The sequence below is a fragment of the Labeo rohita genome, chromosome 9 (genome assembly GCF_022985175.1).
Source record: "Labeo rohita strain BAU-BD-2019 chromosome 9, IGBB_LRoh.1.0, whole genome shotgun sequence".
Classification (NCBI taxonomy): Eukaryota; Metazoa; Chordata; class Actinopteri; order Cypriniformes; family Cyprinidae; genus Labeo; species Labeo rohita.
Genome location: NC_066877.1, coordinates 14251750 through 14273127, shown reverse-complemented (window position 1 = coordinate 14273127; position 21378 = coordinate 14251750). Strand labels below are relative to the sequence as shown.

At 36.3% G+C, this 21378-nt stretch overlaps 4 protein-coding genes across 4 annotated transcripts; 1 reads left to right on the top strand and 3 right to left on the bottom strand.

Annotated features, from left to right (window-relative positions):
- Positions 1–194: 194 nt before the first annotated feature.
- On the bottom strand, positions 195–4191 carry LOC127170595 (uncharacterized). The gene is made up of 2 exons (XM_051118695.1): positions 3915–4191; positions 195–2087 (listed from the first exon to the last, which is right to left on the bottom strand). The coding sequence occupies exons 1-2, from the start codon at positions 4090–4092 to the stop codon at positions 763–765; spliced, it is 1503 nt and encodes a 500-aa protein (XP_050974652.1). The 5' UTR covers positions 4093–4191; the 3' UTR covers positions 195–762.
- A 47-nt stretch (positions 4192–4238) lies between these two features.
- sap18 (Sin3A-associated protein) lies at positions 4239–6306 on the top strand. The gene is made up of 4 exons (XM_051118696.1): positions 4239–4406; positions 5135–5244; positions 5321–5443; positions 5826–6306. Exons 1-4 carry the CDS (start codon positions 4335–4337, stop codon positions 5980–5982), a joined length of 462 nt encoding a protein of 153 aa, XP_050974653.1. The 5' UTR covers positions 4239–4334; the 3' UTR covers positions 5983–6306.
- Positions 6307–6874: 568 nt separating this feature from the next.
- Positions 6875–11227, bottom strand: ska3 (spindle and kinetochore associated complex subunit 3). The gene is made up of 10 exons (XM_051119557.1): positions 11069–11227; positions 10664–10799; positions 10518–10579; positions 10274–10439; positions 9658–10105; positions 8171–8250; positions 7856–8046; positions 7541–7711; positions 7208–7408; positions 6875–7060 (listed from the first exon to the last, which is right to left on the bottom strand). The coding sequence occupies exons 2-10, from the start codon at positions 10770–10772 to the stop codon at positions 7037–7039; spliced, it is 1452 nt and encodes a 483-aa protein (XP_050975514.1). The 5' UTR covers positions 10773–10799; positions 11069–11227; the 3' UTR covers positions 6875–7036.
- A 2763-nt stretch (positions 11228–13990) lies between these two features.
- On the bottom strand, positions 13991–20668 carry hcn5 (hyperpolarization activated cyclic nucleotide-gated potassium channel 5). Its single transcript, XM_051119098.1, has 11 exons — positions 20228–20668; positions 19815–20001; positions 19634–19738; positions 19406–19543; positions 19142–19303; positions 16964–17064; positions 16734–16875; positions 16489–16635; positions 16157–16394; positions 15653–15826; positions 13991–15481 (listed from the first exon to the last, which is right to left on the bottom strand). Exons 1-10 carry the CDS (start codon positions 20410–20412, stop codon positions 15657–15659), a joined length of 1575 nt encoding a protein of 524 aa, XP_050975055.1. The 5' UTR covers positions 20413–20668; the 3' UTR covers positions 13991–15481; positions 15653–15656.
- Positions 20669–21378: the final 710 nt, after the last annotated feature.

Genomic DNA, 21378 nt, shown 5'->3' with positions numbered 1-21378 from the left:
GGTGAACTTTTCACATAGGACGCATGAGTACAATGGAAAATTCAACAAGCATCATCGCCTTCACAAACAATAACACAGATAAATGGAACACACAGTTAAGTGATAGTGAGGGATACAGTACTGAAACATGTGCAATGGAGTGAATATATCAAGTTATATGTTGCTATATGTTAATTTAACACAACAATGATCACGTAGCAGTGCAAATAACTAAACTGTAATTATGTGAGACTTACACATTACACGGTAGAGTGACAAAGCAACGTCAGAAGTTAAGAACAAAGTACTGCTGGATTAATGTAAAAATATAGTGTAAATCTATATAGAAGCAAAAAAATGGCATAGGCATCACAAGGACAAAGGCACTGGAACGTAAGGGCAGCTAATGTCAAAATAAAACAGTCTCCGACCTAGATGCTTGCTTTAGTGCCTTGAATATTTTAAATGCTCAGCATACAGGCTCCGCTCTCGACAATACTAAATTAAAGGTAAACTATGGAAGGAATGTCTCTATCAAACCAAAGCATCAACAAAGTCAGCCTAGAGACTAAGGAAGTTCCTTATTTAAAAAGACTAGCGAGAAGATTGTCCAGTGAACTGTGCCTGATGAATATGTTTGGTATAAACTAGGCCTTGCATAAGTGTTCTTAGAAAGGGTCAGATCCCTCTTTTAACGACAGAAGCAAACAAAAGTCTTCTGTTAAAACAGGGAAACAATAAAGGTGCATTCAGCCAATGTACAAGTGTGGCAAATATGAGCGCTCATTCCAGGGGTGCAGCAGAAATACACAGGTTATTCAAGGCACAAGCAACCTGCACTATCTTATCGAAAGTGCTCACATTGGAAGTGCGGTCTACGAGCGTAAAGGGACTCTCCACTGGTCCGGTCAACATAGAATATCTCCTCTTGACCATGTCTATTACCTTCCCAACATGCTTATGAACACTCGCTTTATCTGAAAGTGTGCCAACCAGCGAGAAATTTTCTCCATCCTGTCCACTACTAGTGATTTTGAGTTCGGCTTTGCGAGCCGCCACTAACCCCTCAATGTCAAAGTCATGCTCAGCCAGCACAACATCACCAGGCAGAAGTTTACAAAGGAGGCCTGAACTCTCAACAAGATTTTTGTCACTGACGTGCCCCGGTGATCCCCTCGAGACAAACGTGACCACACCTTGAGGAGCGACACCTATTACATATTTAAGCTCATTCACCGTGGCCTGAGCTGGCACAGTCAATGCTGTAGATGCAACCTCTTGATTCACATCCACATTGAGAGCTTTTTCCAGAGACACCCTAAAGCAGTCAATGATCACGGCACAGTCTGGGTACGTGCAACGTAAAGCTGCAGGTAGGTTTTTTCTGAGCTCCGCTCTGGATGGCCAAAAAACAGCAGTGGGCACGAGTGTGGTGAACATTACATTAATAATCCGATGGACGGTCCTGGTCACGGTGGCAACCTTGACCCCAAAACGATAGGCCAAGTCTTGGTTTTTAAGATCGAGCCTGAGTCGCATTAGCGTCAACAGCAGTTGCTGGAATTTTGAAAGTTTTGCATTTTTGTCTCCTTTCATATGTGGCATGAGAAGCAACATTACAGTCTCAAAAACAAAGTAGTTCGGCAACCCCGTATAGAAGCGAACCTTTTCCGGATCGTTTCTGAACGACGCCTCAGTGAGGGACATCTTTTCTAGCGATTCCCTCAGCTCCATGTTCTCTTTCTTAAGAGCCTCAAGACTGGATTCATAGTCAGGGGGAATGTTTTTGACCGGGCTTCCCATTTGTTCTACACTTGTCAGTGAGATTTCCTTCTCGACATCATCTTCAGTCTTAATATCCTCTTCATCACAACTGCTTGGTGAAGAGGAAATACTTTCTGGCTCTTCTTGACTTATAGTCTGGCCGTGGTCCTCCAAAAAACGTCCTTGTCCTTGCAGGAAGAGCAAAGCATTGGCTGCTTCCACTTGTGCCTCTTGTTTATCATACATTTCACAGGCACTTGCCTCCTTCATATTTGGCGACAGTGGCGCTGAAGTGAAAACGGAAGGAACATAGTCTGGGGATCTAGGATTTTTCACTTGTTTTCCTGTAAACACAACAAGAATACATTTATTCCTTTATCAGAATGCAAAAAAGTAACAGCAAAGCGACACACTTGCGATTTTCACTGTCAAAAAATACATGAAAATGAAAAGCAATCAGACATGATAAAGTTTCTTCGACGTCTATATATAAATTGCATGGCAAAAGCTAATAAATAAGTAATTATGTCTGGAAATACTGCTCTAAGCAACTACGGAATACACAGCCCTATATATATTTATCTAGACATCTAGTGGTTACATCATGGTATTACATATGTTTTTTTTTTATTTCTCCAACCAAATTGCATCAATCTGCTTTCCATGTGTTGGATTTTTAAGGGTTCATGACCTGAGAAATCAAAATTGCCTTGATCTTTTGGCATATAAGGGGTCTTTGTACATTAAAACATCCTGCATGTTTCATAGCTTAAAACATCCTCCTCATTATAAACAAAGCATTTATTTAATCAAGCTCCAAAAACAGCTTATTTGGATCAGAGGTGCAATAAACATCATAGACCCTGCCCACTGGCATTCAGTTACTTATTGGCTTGACCCTACGCTGAATGCAAGTGTCGTGTCGCGTCAAAAGCAAACAGAAATTACAGTCACTGCCACTATATTGTCTACACTGGATACAGTATACAGATGCGCGTCTGCTTTCTGACACAGTCCACGTGCTTGAATCTGTTGTGAATAGGACAAATGGAGCAAAAGAGCCTTTGCCTTGACGCTTTTGGTTTAAACAGCTCATTTGCATCTTTGTACAGACATCAGAATAATCCCAACGTAAGGAACAAGTGGATAATTTATTTTTCACAGCATCCCGGATCATGTCAGAGGAATGTCCGGAGTGTTTCGTTTTGTAAACGAGACACAGTGTCATGGAGAGTTTACAAAGAAACATTTGTTGAAAGATAAAGCAGTACTATATCTGACTGCAGCTGCATCACACACGGTAAGTAAATGATTTCATAATGTTTCATCTGGAAATGACTTATATTTTGATCATATTGTCAAAACACTCAAATGGAATATCAAAGGGGCGTTGATTCTGTTTCCTATACAGTGACCTTAGCCAATCATAACAGTGGCAATTACTAAAGGACCCGCCCCTTAAAACAGCTCATTTTAGACAGAGGGTCAGAATGAGGGTTCAAAATAATAATTTTCCCACATATCTATTTGTTTTTTGTGAAAAGAAAAAAAAACATTATAGTATTAACGTTATGAGTAAACCTATTTTAAAATAAAAAAATAAAATAAAAATAATAATAATAATAATTAAAATAAAATAAAATCCATATCATGATCCCTTTGTTCAATTTCAACTTCATTTCTGTATTAATTAAAAATATGATTTTTTTCTTAATGGTTGTATTTTTATATAGACATAAACAGTGCATAGTTTAGAGGTAAGTACTGTCCAGTACCATTAAATCCTCTCAAAATAGAAAATATTAAAGAATAAAATTTTTTGAAACAAATTATAGTACATTCATTGCATTAAAAATGTTGCGTTTATTGTCTTCGCTCTGTTTTGAATGCGGAGGATCACAGGTGTGACCCCTAAGTGAGCAACGCTAAAAAGTAAATCTCAAGGGCAAATTGTGCAAATTTACATTTAACCCAACCCCCAAAGTGTATCATAACGATGAAGTTAACATGCATCCCCGTTATGGTACACCAGAAAGGGGCGTTACAAAAGAAAATGTGTTCCCCCACTGTATTAGAGATGTACACATTCAGCCCAGAGATGAGCATTGCTTTTTAAATATTCTTCCTACACCAACAACATGCAAAATCCATGAAATCTGATTTAAACATACCCGAAATGAAGTGAGTGCTGCAGAGTCTACTGCCCTCGTTTGGCACCCACCCTTCACGATTCACAGCAGCAATCCAGCGCTGCTTCCGCTCCGGGTCGCGTGGAAACCTGTAGAAGGACAATGTGGTCCCAGGAGTCCTCCTGTTCCGACAACCGGCCACTACGCACGTGTGAACCATATTAAGGCCACCGAAATTGTGGACGTATTTGCTTTTCTTCCCTAGTAATATTTACAATCTGACTCCCAAAATGGCGGTGGGGGTAGAGTAGGCGACGCCAGTGTGTCGTCATTTCGCTGGCCGTCATCGGTTGGCTGTGATTGGCGCGCTGTGGTGATATCATCTCACCGCGCCGCGATCGCTCATTAACAGGCGTTGTGAACAGCGATTCATCAGTTGTTTACTTACAATACGGGATTAAAATGGCTGTAGAATCAAGGGTCACACAAGAGGAAATCAAAAAAGAACCAGAAAAGCCAGTGGACAGAGAAAAGGTTTGTTTTGGGTTACTTCTGCTCCTCAGTTACGCAAATATTCGTGCACAGTCGACGCGTTTTGCATGCTAAGCTAATTTGTAAATCTAACTAGTCAAAATTTAGGCTTACAGCATATTGTACTACTATTATGGGATAATAAAATGTCTGGTTGCAACATAGTATACTACAAACTGTAAATTATTAATTTGGTTTGCAGCATAAAATAAAGAAATTAAAAACACCAAGTTATATATTAAATTAAACTAAATATCTGATATATGTGACCCTGGACCACAAAAAACAGTCATAAGGGTTTTATACATCATCTGAAAGCTGAATAAATAAGCTTTCCATTGATGTATGGTTTGTTAAGGTAGGACAATGTTTGAAAATCTAAGATCTGAGGGTGCAAAAAAATCGCCTTTTAAAGTTATCTAAATGAAGTTCTTAGCAATGCATATTATTAATATCAAAAATTAAGTTTCATATTTGATAGTAATATATTTTCGGTAGGAAGTTTACAAAATATCTTCATGGAACATGATCTTTACTTAATATCCTAATGATTTTTGGCATAAAAGAAAAAATGATCATTTTTACCCATACAAGGTATTGTTGGCTATTAGCAAACACATTTCACTTCATTTGAAATATCAGTATTTAAGACGTTGTGTACATATTTGCCTGTGTGTCTGTTGATTGTGTTTCGAAAGAGGGTGTTACTAAATTCTGCATGTTTCCCACAGACATGCCCTCTTCTTCTCAGAGTGTTCACCACCAACAATGGAAGGCATCATCGCATGGATGAGTTTGCCCGGGGGAACGTACCATCTAGCGAGCTTCAGATTTACACCTGGTAAGAATGAAACTTTGCATTGCATTAAAAATGAAATAAACGGTATGATCCTAAATCATATCTGCATTGGTTACAGGATGGATGCTACTTTGAAGGAACTGACAAGCCTGGTGAAGGAAGTTTATCCGGAAGCTCGAAAAAAAGGCACACATTTTGGGTTTGCAATAGTTTACCCAGACCCTAAACGACAAATCTACAGGTAATCTATATTGAATGCCTTTTTGAATAATTCATACATCATCTGAAAGCTGAAATAAATAACCTTTCCATTGATGTATGGTTTGTTAGGACAATATTTGTCCAAGATACAACAAGAGGGTGCATTATTGAGAAAATCACCTTTAAAATTGTCCAAATTAGGTTCTTAGCAATGCATATTACTAATCAAAAATTAAGTTTTGATATTTACAGTAGGAAATTTACAAAATATCTTCATGAAACATGATCTTTCCTTAATATCCTAATGATTTTGGCATAAAAAAATGCATTGTTGGCTTTTGCTACAAATATACCTGTGCTACTTAAGACTGGTTTTGTGGTCCAGGGTCACATTTGTTATAACTCATCTGGTTTTGTTGTAGGGTTAAAGAGATTGGCAATACGGTTTCGGGACGCAAAGGTGCAGATGACTCCATGACGCTTCAGTCTCAACGCTTTCAGATCGGAGATTACCTTGACATCGCGATCACTCCGCCTAACCGTGCACCACCTCTCCAAGGACGCATGAGACCCTACTGAAACAACACTTGCCTGCATTTAAACAAATAGGGAGAATGTCTGGAAATCTGCCTTCCTGTAGAGTTCAGCTCAAACCCTGCTTGTTCTTTCAGGCAAACCTCAGTTAGGTTTGATTAGCTGGTTCAAGTCGGAAAGTGAACTCTGCAGGAAGGTAGATCTCCAGCAGCAGCATAGAGCATATCTTGAGGTTTGGAAGTTATATAGATATTCTTTTTCATACATTTTATGTTCTTTATGGGATTTTATACCAGGTCTACCTTTTTTAGTTTGAGTCCTGTTACCGTGATTCCCATAAAATGTTCAATAAATTTTTTTTTTCCAGTATCTTGTCTCCTGTAAACATTTATAAACTGACTTTTTGAATTAAAAGAAACCAGTCATTGTATGAACAAAGCACTCACCTTTAAACTAGAGTCGTCAACTTTTAAAGTGGATCAAAACCTCTCATCAATGTTGTCCTAAAACCAAAACAATACCCATTCTTGTCGTAGGACAACTTTGATTAACTTTTTTTTGATTGACTTCACATGTTGAAATCTTTAGCAAATATTGTGAATCTTTAGCAGAGTTCACAATAAGAATTAACCTGTTAATGGTTTAGTTTGTTTATAGAAATCAGCTAAACTACAAAAGAATGACCTACATTTACATTATGGAGCCAAATGTTTGGCTTTTCAGCATTTTGTCGATCTTGCCTTTTTTTGATAACTAGTCTTGAAATGTAGTGTCCATAACAGACAAAAAAAAAATGTTTTTATGAATTGCATTGGTGCAGTAGTTATCATTTTTGATTGATCAAATTTTATATTTCAAGTTAAAAAAAAAAAGTGGACTATGACAAGTTCTCTACTGAGCTAAAGAAGGGGTTACTATAACCATCAATGCCATTGTTTTTAAATTCCCTTTATTATTTTTTTTTAAGATTGTTTAAATCCTACTTACAATCAAAAAATTGTTAGAATCACTTTATGACTACAATCTGCTGTTTTCCTCTTGGTTCCACTTTTTGAAAGCTAGGCTTCATGTTCTGCAGCACAGATCCGGTAGTAAGTGCTTAAGACTTGCACTGAGCCACAAGCTAAAAGAGAGGAAAAAAAACAATATTTTAATAACCATATTTTATATTTATATATATTTATATATATAATTTTTTTTTTTTCTCTGTACAAAAAAAAAAGTCCAATTTGCAAAATTGCTATTTCATCATTACAAAATTGCGACTTACTTTTAAAATATCCTGAGTGACTGAACTTATATCGGGCATCTCTGGTGTGCATGGCTCTACAGGGAACTTCATTCTGACTTTTGGAGTTGCAAGGCACCAATCCTGGTTGAAGCCATTTTCATGCATTGGGACAGGGGTCTGCTTCAGGTCTAGCACATCTGCCCCCATCTTCCTCTGAGAAGCATCACCAGATGTATTTTTCTATTCAGAATTGAAGAAAAGGGCAAATATCAATTGCAACTCCATAAATGAAAATATACACCAATTTGTTTATAAGTTTTAGCATCAAATCTAGGGTACAATACCATATTAATGATCTAAATATGAACTTACAAAAGCAAGAGAATTCCCAAAAAGGGACTGCAGGGTTGGCATCTCTGGTATGGCCTCATCCTCATAACGTAGCACTTTTGGCATCTCTGGAGCATCAAATGAAGGAGCTGGTAGGCGAAGGCTGCCCTCCTGTGATGCTTTGTGTCTATCGCTTTCTTCCTGCCGGTCATCCTTTAAAACAGTAGTTGCAGTGAATGAGTGAAACCATTACACTTTTCAACTGGTATTATATGTGATCATGGTTTAATGTAATACTTGTCAAGTCTCTTGTGGTAGTTTTGCGTGTTAGTAACTGAGTTAAGGAACACATCACACCTTTTTTATTAGCTTGCTGATGAAAGGCGTTTCAAAAGCAGGGAGCTCTGGTGTAGAAGGGCAGTTATTAGGCCGAGGAGGAGAATCAAGATCATTCTTTCCATTCAGTGGTGGAGAGGATGGGATGCGGTGTTTCTCAATCTTAAATCCTGGGGTGCAAAACACAGGAGGTTCTGGGGATTCCAGACTCTCTGAAATATTTAAACACAAACATGCAAATCAAAAGGGGAAAACTTCGAGAGGAAAAAAAGCATGCCCCCATACTAGTTACTGACTGTTCTTAATATTAAAAAAACAACAGTCGATATTATTTACCATTGCCAACATTTTTGTTAGCCACAGAAGACAGAGTGGGGAAAACATGAGAGGGTTTCTGACCATTCTCCGTTCTTTCACTGTAAAAGACACATACACGCATTAAAGTTCAAACTCAAAACCGTTATTCAGCAAGGATGCATAAAATGACCAAAAGTGACAGTAAAACATTAAAAATGTCACAAAACTTTTCTGTTTCAAATAAATGCTGTTCTTTTGACCTTTCTATCCATCAAAGAGTCCTGAAAATGATAACTGTTTCCACAAAAATATCAACACTGATAATAATAAAAATGTTTCTTGAGCACTAAATCAGTATATTCTGCATTTATTTGATCCAAAGTACAGCAAACAAAAAAATCTATATTTTTACTATTTAAAATAACTGCTTTCTATTTTAATGTTTTAAAATGTAATTTATTCCTGTGATTTAAAAGCTAAATTTTTAGCATCCATTAGAAATTCATTTTGTTATTATTATGTTGAAAACAGCTGAGTAGTATTTTTTAGGTTTCTTTGATAAATAGAAAGTTCAGAAGAACAGCATTTATCTGAAATAAAATCTTTTGTAACATTGGAAATGTTGTTATCATCACTATTGATCAATTTAAAGCATCCTTGATTAATAAAACTATTAATTTCTAATCAAAAAAATTACACTGACTCCTAGCTTTTGAATGGTATAGTGCATAATGTTACAAAAGCTTTTATTTAAGATAAATGCTGATATTTGGATCTTTCTATTCATCAAAGAATCAAAGAAAAAAACTACTCAACTGTTTTAAATATTGATAATAATAAAGGAATAATAATAATAATTAATACGACTAATAATAATAGTAATAAAAAATGTTTCTTGAACAGTAGATCAGCATATTATTATTATTATTATTATTATTATATTGACTTCTGAAGGATAATGAGACTTTCAAGACTGGAGTAATGATGCTGAAAATTTTGCTTTGATAACATAATATATTAGATTTTAATATAATAAATAAGATTAGATTTTAAAATATATTCAAACAGAAAGCATTTATTTTAAATAATAAAAATATTTCACAATATTACTGCTTTTGCTGTATTCTGGATTAGATAAATACAGGCTTGGTGAGCAGGAGATACTTCTTTACAAAAAAAAAACATTAAAAATCTTACTGTCCAAAAACTTTTGACTGGTAGTGTATCTTTGATCACCAGCCTTGGTGAGTGAAAAAGAATTTTCATGAAGAAATCTGTTATATTACATCACACCCAATCACAAAAATATTATCATTTCACTTAATAAAGTCTCTTACTCCTAAAGATGGACATTTAACAATGCTGTTTTGTGTAAGCAGCATTAAAGTCACCTTATTAGACTGAATTTTGTGACATAAAAACAAAAAACAAAACAAAGAATATTGGAAAGTGACATTTTTAGTATTCACTGAAGCAAAGCATGCTTGTGATGTGACATTCACACACAGACACAGTAAACAGCATACCTGTTGCTCTTTGGTGGTTTCTTGTTGAACAAATCCATGGTAAAGTCATTGTTCCAGCACATGGTATACTCAGAGATGCCAAAGTCCTCTAGTCGCGGGGTCGGAGCATCCTCCTCCATGCGCAGTGAGCACTTGGGCGTCTTTGGCTGCGGTGGATGCATGTTCATGACAAATGGCGGTGGTGACAGAGCCACAGCTGGGACAGGAGCAGCACTGTGGGGTGGCTCTGCTTCACCAATCACTCTTTGAAACTGGAGTGCAGACAGACCAAAATCGGAGAGCTTTGGGGTCCGCAGCTGGTCAACGGGTGGTTGCATCTTCTCAGGTGTCTCAGACTGCTGAGCCTCTTCACAAACGCCTTGTCCAATCTCATTATCTTCCTCTGCTGCATCCAGCTTTTCTGAATCTCTCTCTGCTTGTTCTTCAGCCTCTTTTCTACCGCTCATCTCTAGAATAGTGAAATAAAAACATTTCCATTGAAATAAACAATCGTAGCAAAGCCTAAAAATTCTATTTTAATCATCAATTATAGACAATAAATTATTACGACAGCCAAACAGAGGCAGCACCAGCATGTAATAAACATCCAGCATTCTCAGCTGTATCAAAGATTTACCTGTTTTTCCCTGTCTTGCTGTTCGTGGTCTGTAGCCATATTTCTCGTAGTGTTTCTTCAGTCTGTCAATGTCTTCTGTGGTTCTCTGCTTCAACACCAAGCATCTTCTTACGAAGTTCCTCATCTCAGTTGAATCATGTGTAGCCAACTGATCTTGAACTTGCCGCTGCACATGATTTTGAATGAAATGTAGCTCATATTTAAAAATAAAGTGAAATCATGAACCATAACTAAACTCACATACCTTAAGTGCTCTGACTTCAGAGTGCAGCTGGTACAGTGCTTGAGCCCCATTCTCCTCATCCTCTGAATAACACCGATCAATCAATGAATGCATAATAATGACTCGATTATTTTATTAATAACTATAAACAATTCCTGGCCATTTACCATCTTCGTCTTGAGGGTTCTGACTTGCATGCAGTAGATTGTTGCTTTCAGTCTCCAAATAAACAGTCAGTTTCCGCAGCTTTGCAAAGAAACGCTCTGAAGGATTCATTCTCAAATGTCCCTTCGGTTTTACAGGCTGAAATGACAGTAAGAAGATATATGAGATATAACGTTATATATGAGAATATTTGATTATTTGTATTATTTTATATTGTGTCAACATTATAATATACTAGCACGCTACTGGTAATCTTTCTTTTCTACATCCATAAACAATCAGCTGTAACTGTTTTGAACTGTCCGGCTAGTATGTAAGTTACAATAATATATCACAATAACAAAAAAAACAAGGAAGATACTGGTTTTGGACACATTCAGTTCAGTATAAAATCCCAAATATCTTACCAGAGTTTCAGTGTTTTTAGAAATCAGAGTCAGAAAACGACATATAAATATCTCTGAAGTCTTGTTTCAAATTTCGCGGCACATCCGGGTTCGTTTTGTCTGATTCGTTAGTCTTGACGCTCATACAAACACCGTGAGGCTCATTGCTACCACCTAGTTGCCGTTATTTCGTCCTCCGTGGTTTTCCGAGAACGGTGTTCCTGCACAACCGGAGGCTGCAGCTTCAGGATTTCTAGGACCCTATAGTTTTTTTTGCATTATTTTGTTTTATTTATTTATTGTATATGTTGGTATTAGCGTCTCATACTATTTAATAGCGCTTGCTATTCAATTCTGTATATTATTATTATTTTTTTAAAAGTAATATGTAGTTGTTTAATTGTATACACTTAATTATTGTCCTAACCGACTCCTAACCCTTAACATACCCATTGGTAACCCGTTTGAAATATTTAACCTAATTTATTTCAGTATATTCTATATATATTCTGGTGTTAAATTCCGTTTTCTTGTAAAGAAAAACTTGTATTTTTGCAGACTTCAGTTCATTAGCCGCAGCGATTCACGTCTGATGTGTGACACACATAAAGTGCAATAAACAGTAAAACAACTGCGCTATAAATTACTGTTTATTAGTACGTTAATAAACATAATTTTATTTGAATACAAATGTTAATTTATAACATTCAGCAGAACTATTATCTGTTTTGCACAGCTAAATAGGCTAAATGGAGATTGCTGACACGCCTCGAACATTAAAAATAAGATGGAAATATTAAAAATGAATAGTTTTTGTTTTATGCTTAAGTCAGATCTCCTCTAGATGGCGCTGTCACCAAAAATAGGGTCCTAGAAATGCGGTACTGGAACTGCGGTCCTGAAAGTGCAGCCTCCGGCTGTGTAGGAACATACTATTGGGGTTTTCCAGTCGTTAAAATCCCGGCCCAGATCTAAGCAGTTTAACATATATGTCCAGCAATTTCCTGAAAAGGGAAGTGGTTTCAGTAGGAGTGAACTCTGATAAAGTTGGCCACTTTTTGTAAAATGCATAATTTAGATACCTAGATGTTTATTTCTTTTCTTTGTTAATTTTAAGGACCAGCTATTTCAATTTGAACACAGTTCATATAAAGTGTTATTTGTGAGATATATACCAATAAACATTTTTAAGTCATGTACTTGAGACAAATTTCTTTTCTTTTTCTTGGTAAAGTGGACCATCCCTTATTTATCAAAAATTACCCTGCATCTTAATTTAAAACACACGATTTATTGACACATATGATCTGACAAATATATTTAACAATTCAACAAACCACAAAAATGTATAACCTACAGATTGAGTAAAATAAATCATGTATAAATCCACATCTCATGTGTGAAATTCCAAACAGCTAAAAGAACATGTTGTGTTGACATTAAATTACAATAAATGACAATCAAATCTGAATATCAGAATATTCATAAATCAAAATATTGATACCAAATGTATTCATTACAGTATATTAAAGATGTGACTATAACACATGCAACAACAAATAGGCTAAAGAAAATATGAAGAGGAACATTTAAAATGGTAACCATATGTAATATGTAAATATGTCCATGTTTTAAAGCTTAAAGCTTTTTTTCTCCTCTCATCCTTTCTTCACTCCAGAGATTGAACTTCGACTTCCTTTCTATTGGCTGTTTCCTTTCAAGTCATCTCTGACTTGAATTCCTGATTGCAGGTTCATTTCTGTTTTCTAAAAAAATTCTAAATGTCACCTATAAAATAACCATTGAATGTCAATGTATTGAATGAATTAGCATATAATTACTGAAGGTTAAAGGTTGGCCCACTTTACCTGAATCCCACTGGCCCACATTATCTAAAGCATTCAGCTAAAGTGGGCAGCAATATTTAAACCCTTAGATGTTTGTCTCTATGAACATCATTGGAAATATTACCCAAATACAAACAAATCAATACATGTAGTGCTCTTTGAATAACTACCTAATTACAATAATTAATTTTTGTGTACATATTATGATTTTTTATTGTGTGACCAATGATCTACACCTCGCTTAACATTGCAAACCATTTAATTCAATTCATCAGACTTAAAATACAGGAGGTTCAGACAGGCTACTGCTGCTTTTATGTCCCCCTAGATGAGCACAATAGTCATGACAAGATATCTTCTCAGTGTGCTGTATGCTTCATTTAGTTTCTGGACACTTCATTCCAGATTTCTTTCAATTTACCTTTCCCATTACTTCCAATTATGTTAACTAAATGAACTGAATGTTTCCATTCATTTAAAAAAAAAAGCTACCACTTGTGAAAAATAGAGTTCAAATTAAAGGACTGGACATTAAAACATCTACACACATGGAAAATGTACTGAATGTTATTATACATCATTTTAATGTGGAAAAACTCATGGAACTGAGTCAAGTTTTAAAGAAATAATTTATTAATACATGTTTTGCATGTCCATGACAGAGTAGAGACAGTATTTAAGTATCCCTAAACTTTGATTGGCCTATTTGTTTCTGTAAATCCGAATACAAGTAACTTGTCAACATATATACGACTAATGAAACTTTCTCTGTGAAGAGAATGTGAATTAATTCATTTCTGAATGTGTATTGACTCATGGAAAACTGTTCTATTATCAAACTGCTATCACGGTTGATTTATAGGCCTAATTTGAACATAATCACATATTACCCTTGAAAATAAAGAACAGTGCATCTTTTTTGTATTGAAAGAAGTAAAAATATAACGTGATCTTCACAAGTAGTTTTAAGAAGAAAAAACAAGAGCAAAATTTCCTGTTTATTCAGGAATTTTTTATTAACATCTTTTTAAAATATGACTTTTATAAACATTTGACTTTTTTTAAACAGAGCTACAGTTTTCTCTACATTCTTCGGATCATTTTATGAAACTGCAGATTGTACCTTTTGTCCCAAAATATCATTTTTAAATGTAAATGTGCTGTTTATTTCTAGGCCCTGACAGAATATGATATGTACATCCTCTGTGCTGATTTTTAGGGACAATCTGCTGACTTTTGTGGGACATATTTAATGTAAAAATGAGCTCAGCCACTATATTGATAGTAGAAAGCACTACCAAATTAGCCAAAATATTGAATTTCAGTTTTTAATCAAGGCTTCTCTGATAGACTACTGTACACCGAGGACCTAGTCAGATAAAATGAATGCCCTCTACAGGAAAATGAAGGCCACCGGTGGGTGCTGTTCTGGATACTTCAGAGGAAGACGTAAAGAGGAAGATCCTGGAGGTGTAAACAAGCAGAAACCTACTAGAGGATCAAGCGGCAGAGATACTAAAAACATCAAGAGTGACATTGTGACTAGTTACGCTGAGCTGTGATACAGCATCCTCCTGTGGGCATTTGGAAAGTAGTATAGCAGCATAGGCCAGAAGGGAGTAGAGAAGCTGAAGAAGCGGGCCTACAAACAGTTTGAAATCATCCAATCAGTATTCTCAGAGAAATCCCATTCCAGTGTGGTTGCCAAGTCACACTTTATTTGCTTTACAAAGTCCATTTTCCGACAAGGAGATGCTTAAGCCCACATCCAACTGCTGGAACAGAATATTCCAAAACCACTTCTGGAAAACTATGCCAATATAAGGGAAGAGCCAAGAAAAGCAAAGCTGGCAAATCTGGCAAAGTGCATGCTGAGGAAGCTGCAGGAGGGGCTTGATGCGAGTGTAGCCATCTACCAATCGAAAAAGAAATCAGAATGCATTAACCTCTTGAGTCCTTAATTATCCTTATAGAGTGTTTTCACAATGCGTCATCAATCAGCCATATTGGTGGCACTGAACGTAAACAATGCCACTGAACAGAACAAAATTTTGCTGATTATTGCTGCTGAAAATGGTCAATTACTGTCATATTTTGGGCTGTACTAATCGGTCAGACCAGAAAAAACATTTGAAGTGCTACAGACAAATCAAGGAGAAGAGTGCAAAAAAACTGTCTGAGGAACAAAAGGCGTTTGTGGTTGGCTAAACTAAACCAAGATTAGCAGGGCAAGAATCTTGACAACATTTGCATTTGTTCTTCTTATTTCCAGTCAGGTAGGTGAAATATTAGACTAATATATTCATTAATACTGCTTGTATGTATCTTTACCACCTATAAACTTTAGTTTGTCAAAATATTGTGCCTTTTCCAGTTTACAAAGTCCTTCTCTATATGATTTAGTACCTTCCATACATGTTTTCCATGGTTTAGACAGCATAAATTAGCAGAACAACATATTGGTACATTAGCCATGCAATCCATGCTGTTGTTTACATCCAAGTATCGTCAATACGGCCACTCATCCGGGTCACTGACCAAGTCGTGACGCAAGTGCAAACCCTCTATTGGGTAGTGTGTTTTATTTCTAAAAAGAAAACATATATTTAGAGTGTATACAATATACATTACCATTCAGAAAGTTTGGGGTCAGGGTCAGTTAGATTTTTTTAAATAAATGTGTATTTTATCATTCAAAAATGCTAGTAAAGACAAATATCTCTAGTTCAAATAGAGCTTTAATAGAGCGAAAACTTACTTTCTCAACATAACAAAAAGTCTTTATCCTGTTGAAATGTGTCCAGGTCCCTCCTGATGTCTGGATAGTCCTTCAGAACAGAATGAAAGGAGTCCACCGACAAGGAAAAAAGCTGACAGATAGTCAAAGCTTGTACTGTGGCCAAATGCCTTCCTCTTGTTAGGAGACATGACTCTGGAAAAAAAACAAGGAGAGTCATTGTTTAAAGAGATGAAAATTCTGTCAGCCACAGACTTCCTTGCTTTTTTCAATGACTACCATCAACAGTTACCCACGTTCTTCAAAATATTTTCTTTTGTGTTCAGCAGAAGAAAGAAACTCAGACAGGTTTGGACCAACTTGAGGATGAGTAAATGATGCCAGAATTTTTGGGTGAACTATCCCTTTAACATAGCTTACTAACAAGATGTTTCAGGACATTCAAGACTATTACAAACAACACAGACTACTGCACATAGTCTAAACAAACATCGCACTGGCAAAGCAACATGACTCAAGTCAAACCTCCAAAGCAGTCTCCATCACACAGTTCCTTCTGGAAAAACTCATTCTCCACAAGGACCTGCCCATGCTCGATGAAGAACATGCGGTCACCAGGAGTGTTCTGGCGGATGATGATGTCACCCTCTTGGAAGACCTCATATTGCAGCTCCAGAAGAATGGCATTGATGAAGTTTATATCACAGTTCCGGAAAAAGGGAACTTTTCTCACATGGGACGAGCACATGGTCATCAGAATTTCCTAACAAATCCATACGAACATTGTTTAAGTTATAAAAACACAAATAAAATAATAATTTCCATGACCATCTAGCAATTCCAACAGTGAGCAGTACCTCTCTGAGGGATGAAGACACCCACTTCAGGACATCCTTCTCATCATACCATTTCCCTGCATACCGAGCCTGAAAGTAGTTGTTGATGCGCATGCGGAGGGCTTTAGGAAGCTTCATGAAAGTCATATAATCTTCCAGATGATTCATCTATGTAAAACATGCACACAGGAGAACAGAAAATATGAATGAGATCCCCAATAACTATCTAATATATTGTTTAAGCAGTGTATTTGTTTTCCTTGCACCTTGTTCTTGTACGCTCTTGCTGTTATGTCCACATCAGTCATCATTGCAGCAGTGTTGGCGACCATCACCGTGTACATGAGGGCTCCAGACACAATGCTGGTCATGACAATCCACAGCTCAACCTCATCTAGAAAAAAAAGACATCAGGTATTAAAATAAGTATCAGTTTGTATTGCGATTGTTGTGGTATAAAATTAACATTTGCTAAATCAGCTGATCAAAAGTATACTCCTTGCTTGTGGGTGTTTCAGAGGAACCGTATGATATTGCAGTCATATGAGAGAGGGCCCGAAAGACTCCAAAAGAGTACTTCTCTCCCACTGTGGCATTCTGAGAAATGACACAAAACAAAGTGATGACATTAATACATTATCTTTATACATTAAAACAACCCTGATGATAACATAGAAACCTCACAGAATTTGTAATGGTTTTACTGGTTATGATGGGAATTGTACTGGTTTTAATGGAAACTGTAATGGTGCCTATTGGTCAATACTGGCAATTGGGCGCCTTCTATTGGTGGCTTGTTAAAACCACTAAATCCTAATAGAATATGTCCCAAACACACTACAGAAAACCATTTTAATGGTTTTAATGGTTAAAAGTTGATGGTTTGTAATTGTAATGGTATTTGTAGTAGAAACCATTAGAATTTCTGTGATGGTTTCTATTGGGATTTTTTTTCCGCAGGGAATTCAAAAATATTACACACTTTCTGTAATACACTTTAGTAAAAAAAGGTACAAAAGTTGTCAGTTGGGTGCTACCTTTTGAAAAGGAGCACTTTTGTATTTTATTTACCCCTAAAGAGTGCATATTGGTACCTTAAATGTACCTATTAGTACCTTTTGAAAGGGTACCACACCAATGACAGCTTTTGCAACGTTTTTTTCTGATTCTAATTGGTTAATCATAGTAACAGATCAGACTCACTCATAGTGAAAATTACCTCATAGGATTTCATTATTATTATTGCTATAATACTGTTACAGTGATCTGCTTTAGAATCAGAGTCAGACTACTTTCTAGAGCATTTAGAAAAGCATATGTATTTACTATTGACATTTTGTATGCCATTATAAAATAGTATTAATTTCCATGATATTTCCAGGCCTTGCAAGTAGTTGTCAAATGTAGTTATACTTCTTAGGGCTGGGTAAAAATATATATTTTTCATTTATTCTCATTTTTACAAAACGATATCGATTTTTAAATCCCAATAATCGATTAGTCTGTTCTGTTTTCAGTTAATAGAAGCGGCATCAGTTACGGTTACGCCTCAGCTTTAATCAGTTACAGCACAAAATACACATGAGTAAACATCCGAAGGTATGTTAAAACTTACCGAAATCTGTATCCTGGCTGATGTAATCGCTCAATCAGTGTTACAACCGCGCAAAGAGGTCAGTGTAACAGCTTGTAAACAATATGTAACGTCACATTTACCTCAGAATTTTTTTTTTCGGTAAGCCTAAACTCGTTAGTCAGCTTAAAAATGAACTCTTGAGAGAAGCATTTTGCTAAATATATGCACCATATAACACATTAATTATTATATTTCTGTTCTTTAGTGTTTAATTTACGTTTGAATAAATCCGTTTAGTTTTTATGACAGCCACCGTTTAAATGCTCATATATAAAAAACGAAGTGCACTAAAATATATTGTGTAATTGTGACTTTACAATTATAAAAGCTCAGTTGTGTGTAACTGAAGCATTTGTATACAAATTGGTTAGTTTTAACTGACTCTCATGTATATTTTACAGCATTAGTTTAGAGTTTTGTTTTTCCTTAATAAAATTTGGCATATACTGTACCTGAAATATGTGACCCTGGACCACAAAACCAGTCATAAGGGTCAATTTTTTAAAATTGAGATTTATACTTCATTTGAAAGCTGAATAAATAAGCTTCCCATTGATATGGTTTATTAGGATAGGACAATATTTGGCTGAGATTTGAAAATCTGGAATCTGAGGGTGCAAAAAAAATCAAAATATTGAGAAATTCACCTTTAAAGTTGTTCAAATAAAATTCTTAGCAATACATATTACTAATCTAAAATTAACTTTTGATGTATTTATGGTAGGAAATTTACAAAATATCTTCATGGAACATTATCTTTACTTAATATCCTAATGATTTTTGGCATAAAAGAAAATTTTTATAATTTTGACCTATATAGTGTATTTTTGGCTATTGCTACAAATATACCCATGCTACTTAAGACTGGTTTTGTGGTCCACAGTCACTTATACCCAAAATAATCAATATCGAATCAAATTGAATTGGAACTGAAACTTGTGAATCAGAATCGAATCGTGAAATTTGTGTCAAAACCCAGCCCTAATTTCCATAAATGTGGGAAAGCTGTTTATGTGAATATGCTGCTCATACACTTACCATTAGATTCTCTCTTCTAACCCAGCAGTCTGAGGGAAACTCCTCAAGCATAGGCACAAAATACTGAATACAGCCATTCCAGTGGCACAGCAGGAAAATCATCATAAATAACGACAAGATTCTTAGGAACAACCTCATCACCTCCAAATTGGCGTTTGAAACCTATATGGGGACAGATTAAGTATAAAAATCAAACATTTTCTGTTCACTGTTGTCTCATTAAGATAAGCTCAGGTTCCCAAGTTCAAGCAATTCAATACTTACTCTCTCCACCTCATTGAAAAACCTAACAAGCCTTGACACACGCAGCAGGCGAACAAGACTGAGGATTCTCACAAACATCAAGATGCGCATCATTTTGCTGGCTCTGGATGAGGGAGAGTCACCGTGGTATTGTAAGTCCTGTCATGACAAGTGCACAACACACGTTTTCAATTTGAAGCTTTGTCATTTCAATACAGCTAAAAGATTGTGTGTAAAAAGGCACATTACCGCAATAAGTAGTATGTAACCAACTGGGAATGCTGCCACCATGTCAGGTACAAACCAGCTTTTTAAATACCGTTGTCGAATGCTTTTCAAATCCAGAATGGCTCCCTGTGTAACATACAGAAAGATTCATTGGAGAAATTGAAGCAATGTGATATTTGTAATGTCTAGGGCTAATCCTTACCTCACTGTCCTCAGTAATGATCCCCATACGAAAGTTAAGCCCCACGTCAATCAGGAACAGAGTGTCCGAGAACACATTAAAACCCTCCCAACCAACTCCACTGTTTCCATCTAGAAAAGCAATCTCCATTGGAATGCCAATTAGATTGAGAAATGTTATGGCCACCATACACATGATGTAATAACTCCTGCAAAAAATAAGGACAGGATGGCATTTTTGACAGTTTTTCCTTTTCCTCAGAACTCATTAGTAGTTTTCTATTTTATTTTATAACATATATTTTATTTTAAATTTGAATACATTTTTATTCAATTTTATTACCGTTTTATATTTTTAATTTAATTTAATTTATTATTTTAATTTAAAAAAACACAACTAAATAAAAACGCCAGGACGGGTTAAGTGTACAGTACCTTAAGCGACTGAAGGGATGGATGACGAAAACGCCTTCCTCTTTCTGTCTAACGCACTCCTTCTCCACAGCCACCTCACTGCCGTAGACAAAGAGCGAGCGTCTGTTCAACTGCGGCAGCAGTAGGTTTTTCCAGCCGCTCCAACTGAAGCGCCGCCTGTGATTCTCAGGTGCGAGACGCTGCATTTCCAGGCCCTGACTAAGCACTGTGATCACCGAAGCACCTCTAACATCTCTCACCGTGCCTCTCTGACAACTTTATTTCTGGACTTTCTTTTATGCTGACCATTTCATCCACTTTTCTTCTTCGTCTTCACGCTCGCTCTCTTGCTTTCTCTCTCTCTCTCAGGCGTGCACATGCAGAGTCAGAGAGTAATTTTCCATCACAGTTCTCTGGCTCGGTCCAGAATGGAGAAGGAGATAAGTTCCCATTCTTTCCCCTCTGTCAAACTAACTATTGTCTCATCAACTATTCAGTATCTCTGCCTCGCGCTCACATCAGCTCAGCTCATCTGGACTGCGGGGCGGTTCTTTGACACGAGGTGGTTTTGAATATCACAACTATTGTCATCTGAACTAGACAGATGGTTCTGATAGAACCGGACCCAAGGCTGACAATGGGAGGTGATAGAATTACTCACGCTCTTATTGTGCGTAAATGACTGTACTGATATGACAAAGAGATTCTTTTTTAATGAACACACATGAGTGCACAGATAATTTGGCTATTTCAGAAAGAGACAGAATAAAGGTATCTATTTTTGGGGAAATCAGTACTGGTACAAACTGGTCTGTGTTTTGGTTGTGGATGTGTTTACATCAAAAACAGACACCTGCAGCTTACCACATCACAATGGTGGAGCTCACTAGACCTCCAGTAAACTGAATACAGTATTGTGTTGCATTGGCAGCCTATGTTTATTAGAGTTACAATACAGTGTTGAATTTCAAAGTGGTATTCAAGTAATGTAACGGTAACTGATCTTATGTTCTCAGAAGGCAACAAACACCTAAACTGCGTACATTCATTGTAATCTTCATATCACATTGCATTCAGTTATCAAGTGGTTGATTGAATTCATTAACATATAACTAGTCACTGGTTTTAGTAACAATACTTAAAACTCACACACACACACACACACACACTCA

Bases quoted from the DNA above. Each gene is read 5' to 3' on its own strand.
- LOC127170595 (XM_051118695.1), bottom strand. From the start codon at position 4,092: ATGGTTCACACGTGCGTAGTGGCCGGTTGTCGGAACAGGAGGACTCCT. The intron at 2,088-3,914 runs GTATGTTTAAAT...TTGTGTTTACAG, and splicing joins CAGCACTCACTTCATTTCGG to GAAAACAAGTGAAAAATCCT.
- sap18 (XM_051118696.1), top strand. From the start codon at position 4,335: ATGGCTGTAGAATCAAGGGTCACACAAGAGGAAATCAAAAAAGAACCA. The intron at 4,407-5,134 runs GTTTGTTTTGGG...TGTTTCCCACAG, and splicing joins AGCCAGTGGACAGAGAAAAG to ACATGCCCTCTTCTTCTCAG. The intron at 5,245-5,320 runs GTAAGAATGAAA...CATTGGTTACAG, and splicing joins GAGCTTCAGATTTACACCTG to GATGGATGCTACTTTGAAGG.
- ska3 (XM_051119557.1), bottom strand. From the start codon at position 10,772: ATGAATCCTTCAGAGCGTTTCTTTGCAAAGCTGCGGAAACTGACTGTT. The intron at 7,712-7,855 runs GTGTGATGTGTT...ACTGTTTTAAAG, and splicing joins TCAGCAAGCTAATAAAAAAG to GATGACCGGCAGGAAGAAAG. The intron at 7,409-7,540 runs GTAAGTTCATAT...AATTCTGAATAG, and splicing joins TTGGGAATTCTCTTGCTTTT to AAAAATACATCTGGTGATGC.
- hcn5 (XM_051119098.1), bottom strand. From the start codon at position 20,412: ATGCAGCGTCTCGCACCTGAGAATCACAGGCGGCGCTTCAGTTGGAGC. The intron at 20,002-20,227 runs GTACTGTACACT...TATTTTTTGCAG, and splicing joins CATCCCTTCAGTCGCTTAAG to GAGTTATTACATCATGTGTA. The intron at 15,827-16,156 runs GTTTGACTTGAG...TTTTTTTTCCAG, and splicing joins TGATGGAGACTGCTTTGGAG to AGTCATGTCTCCTAACAAGA.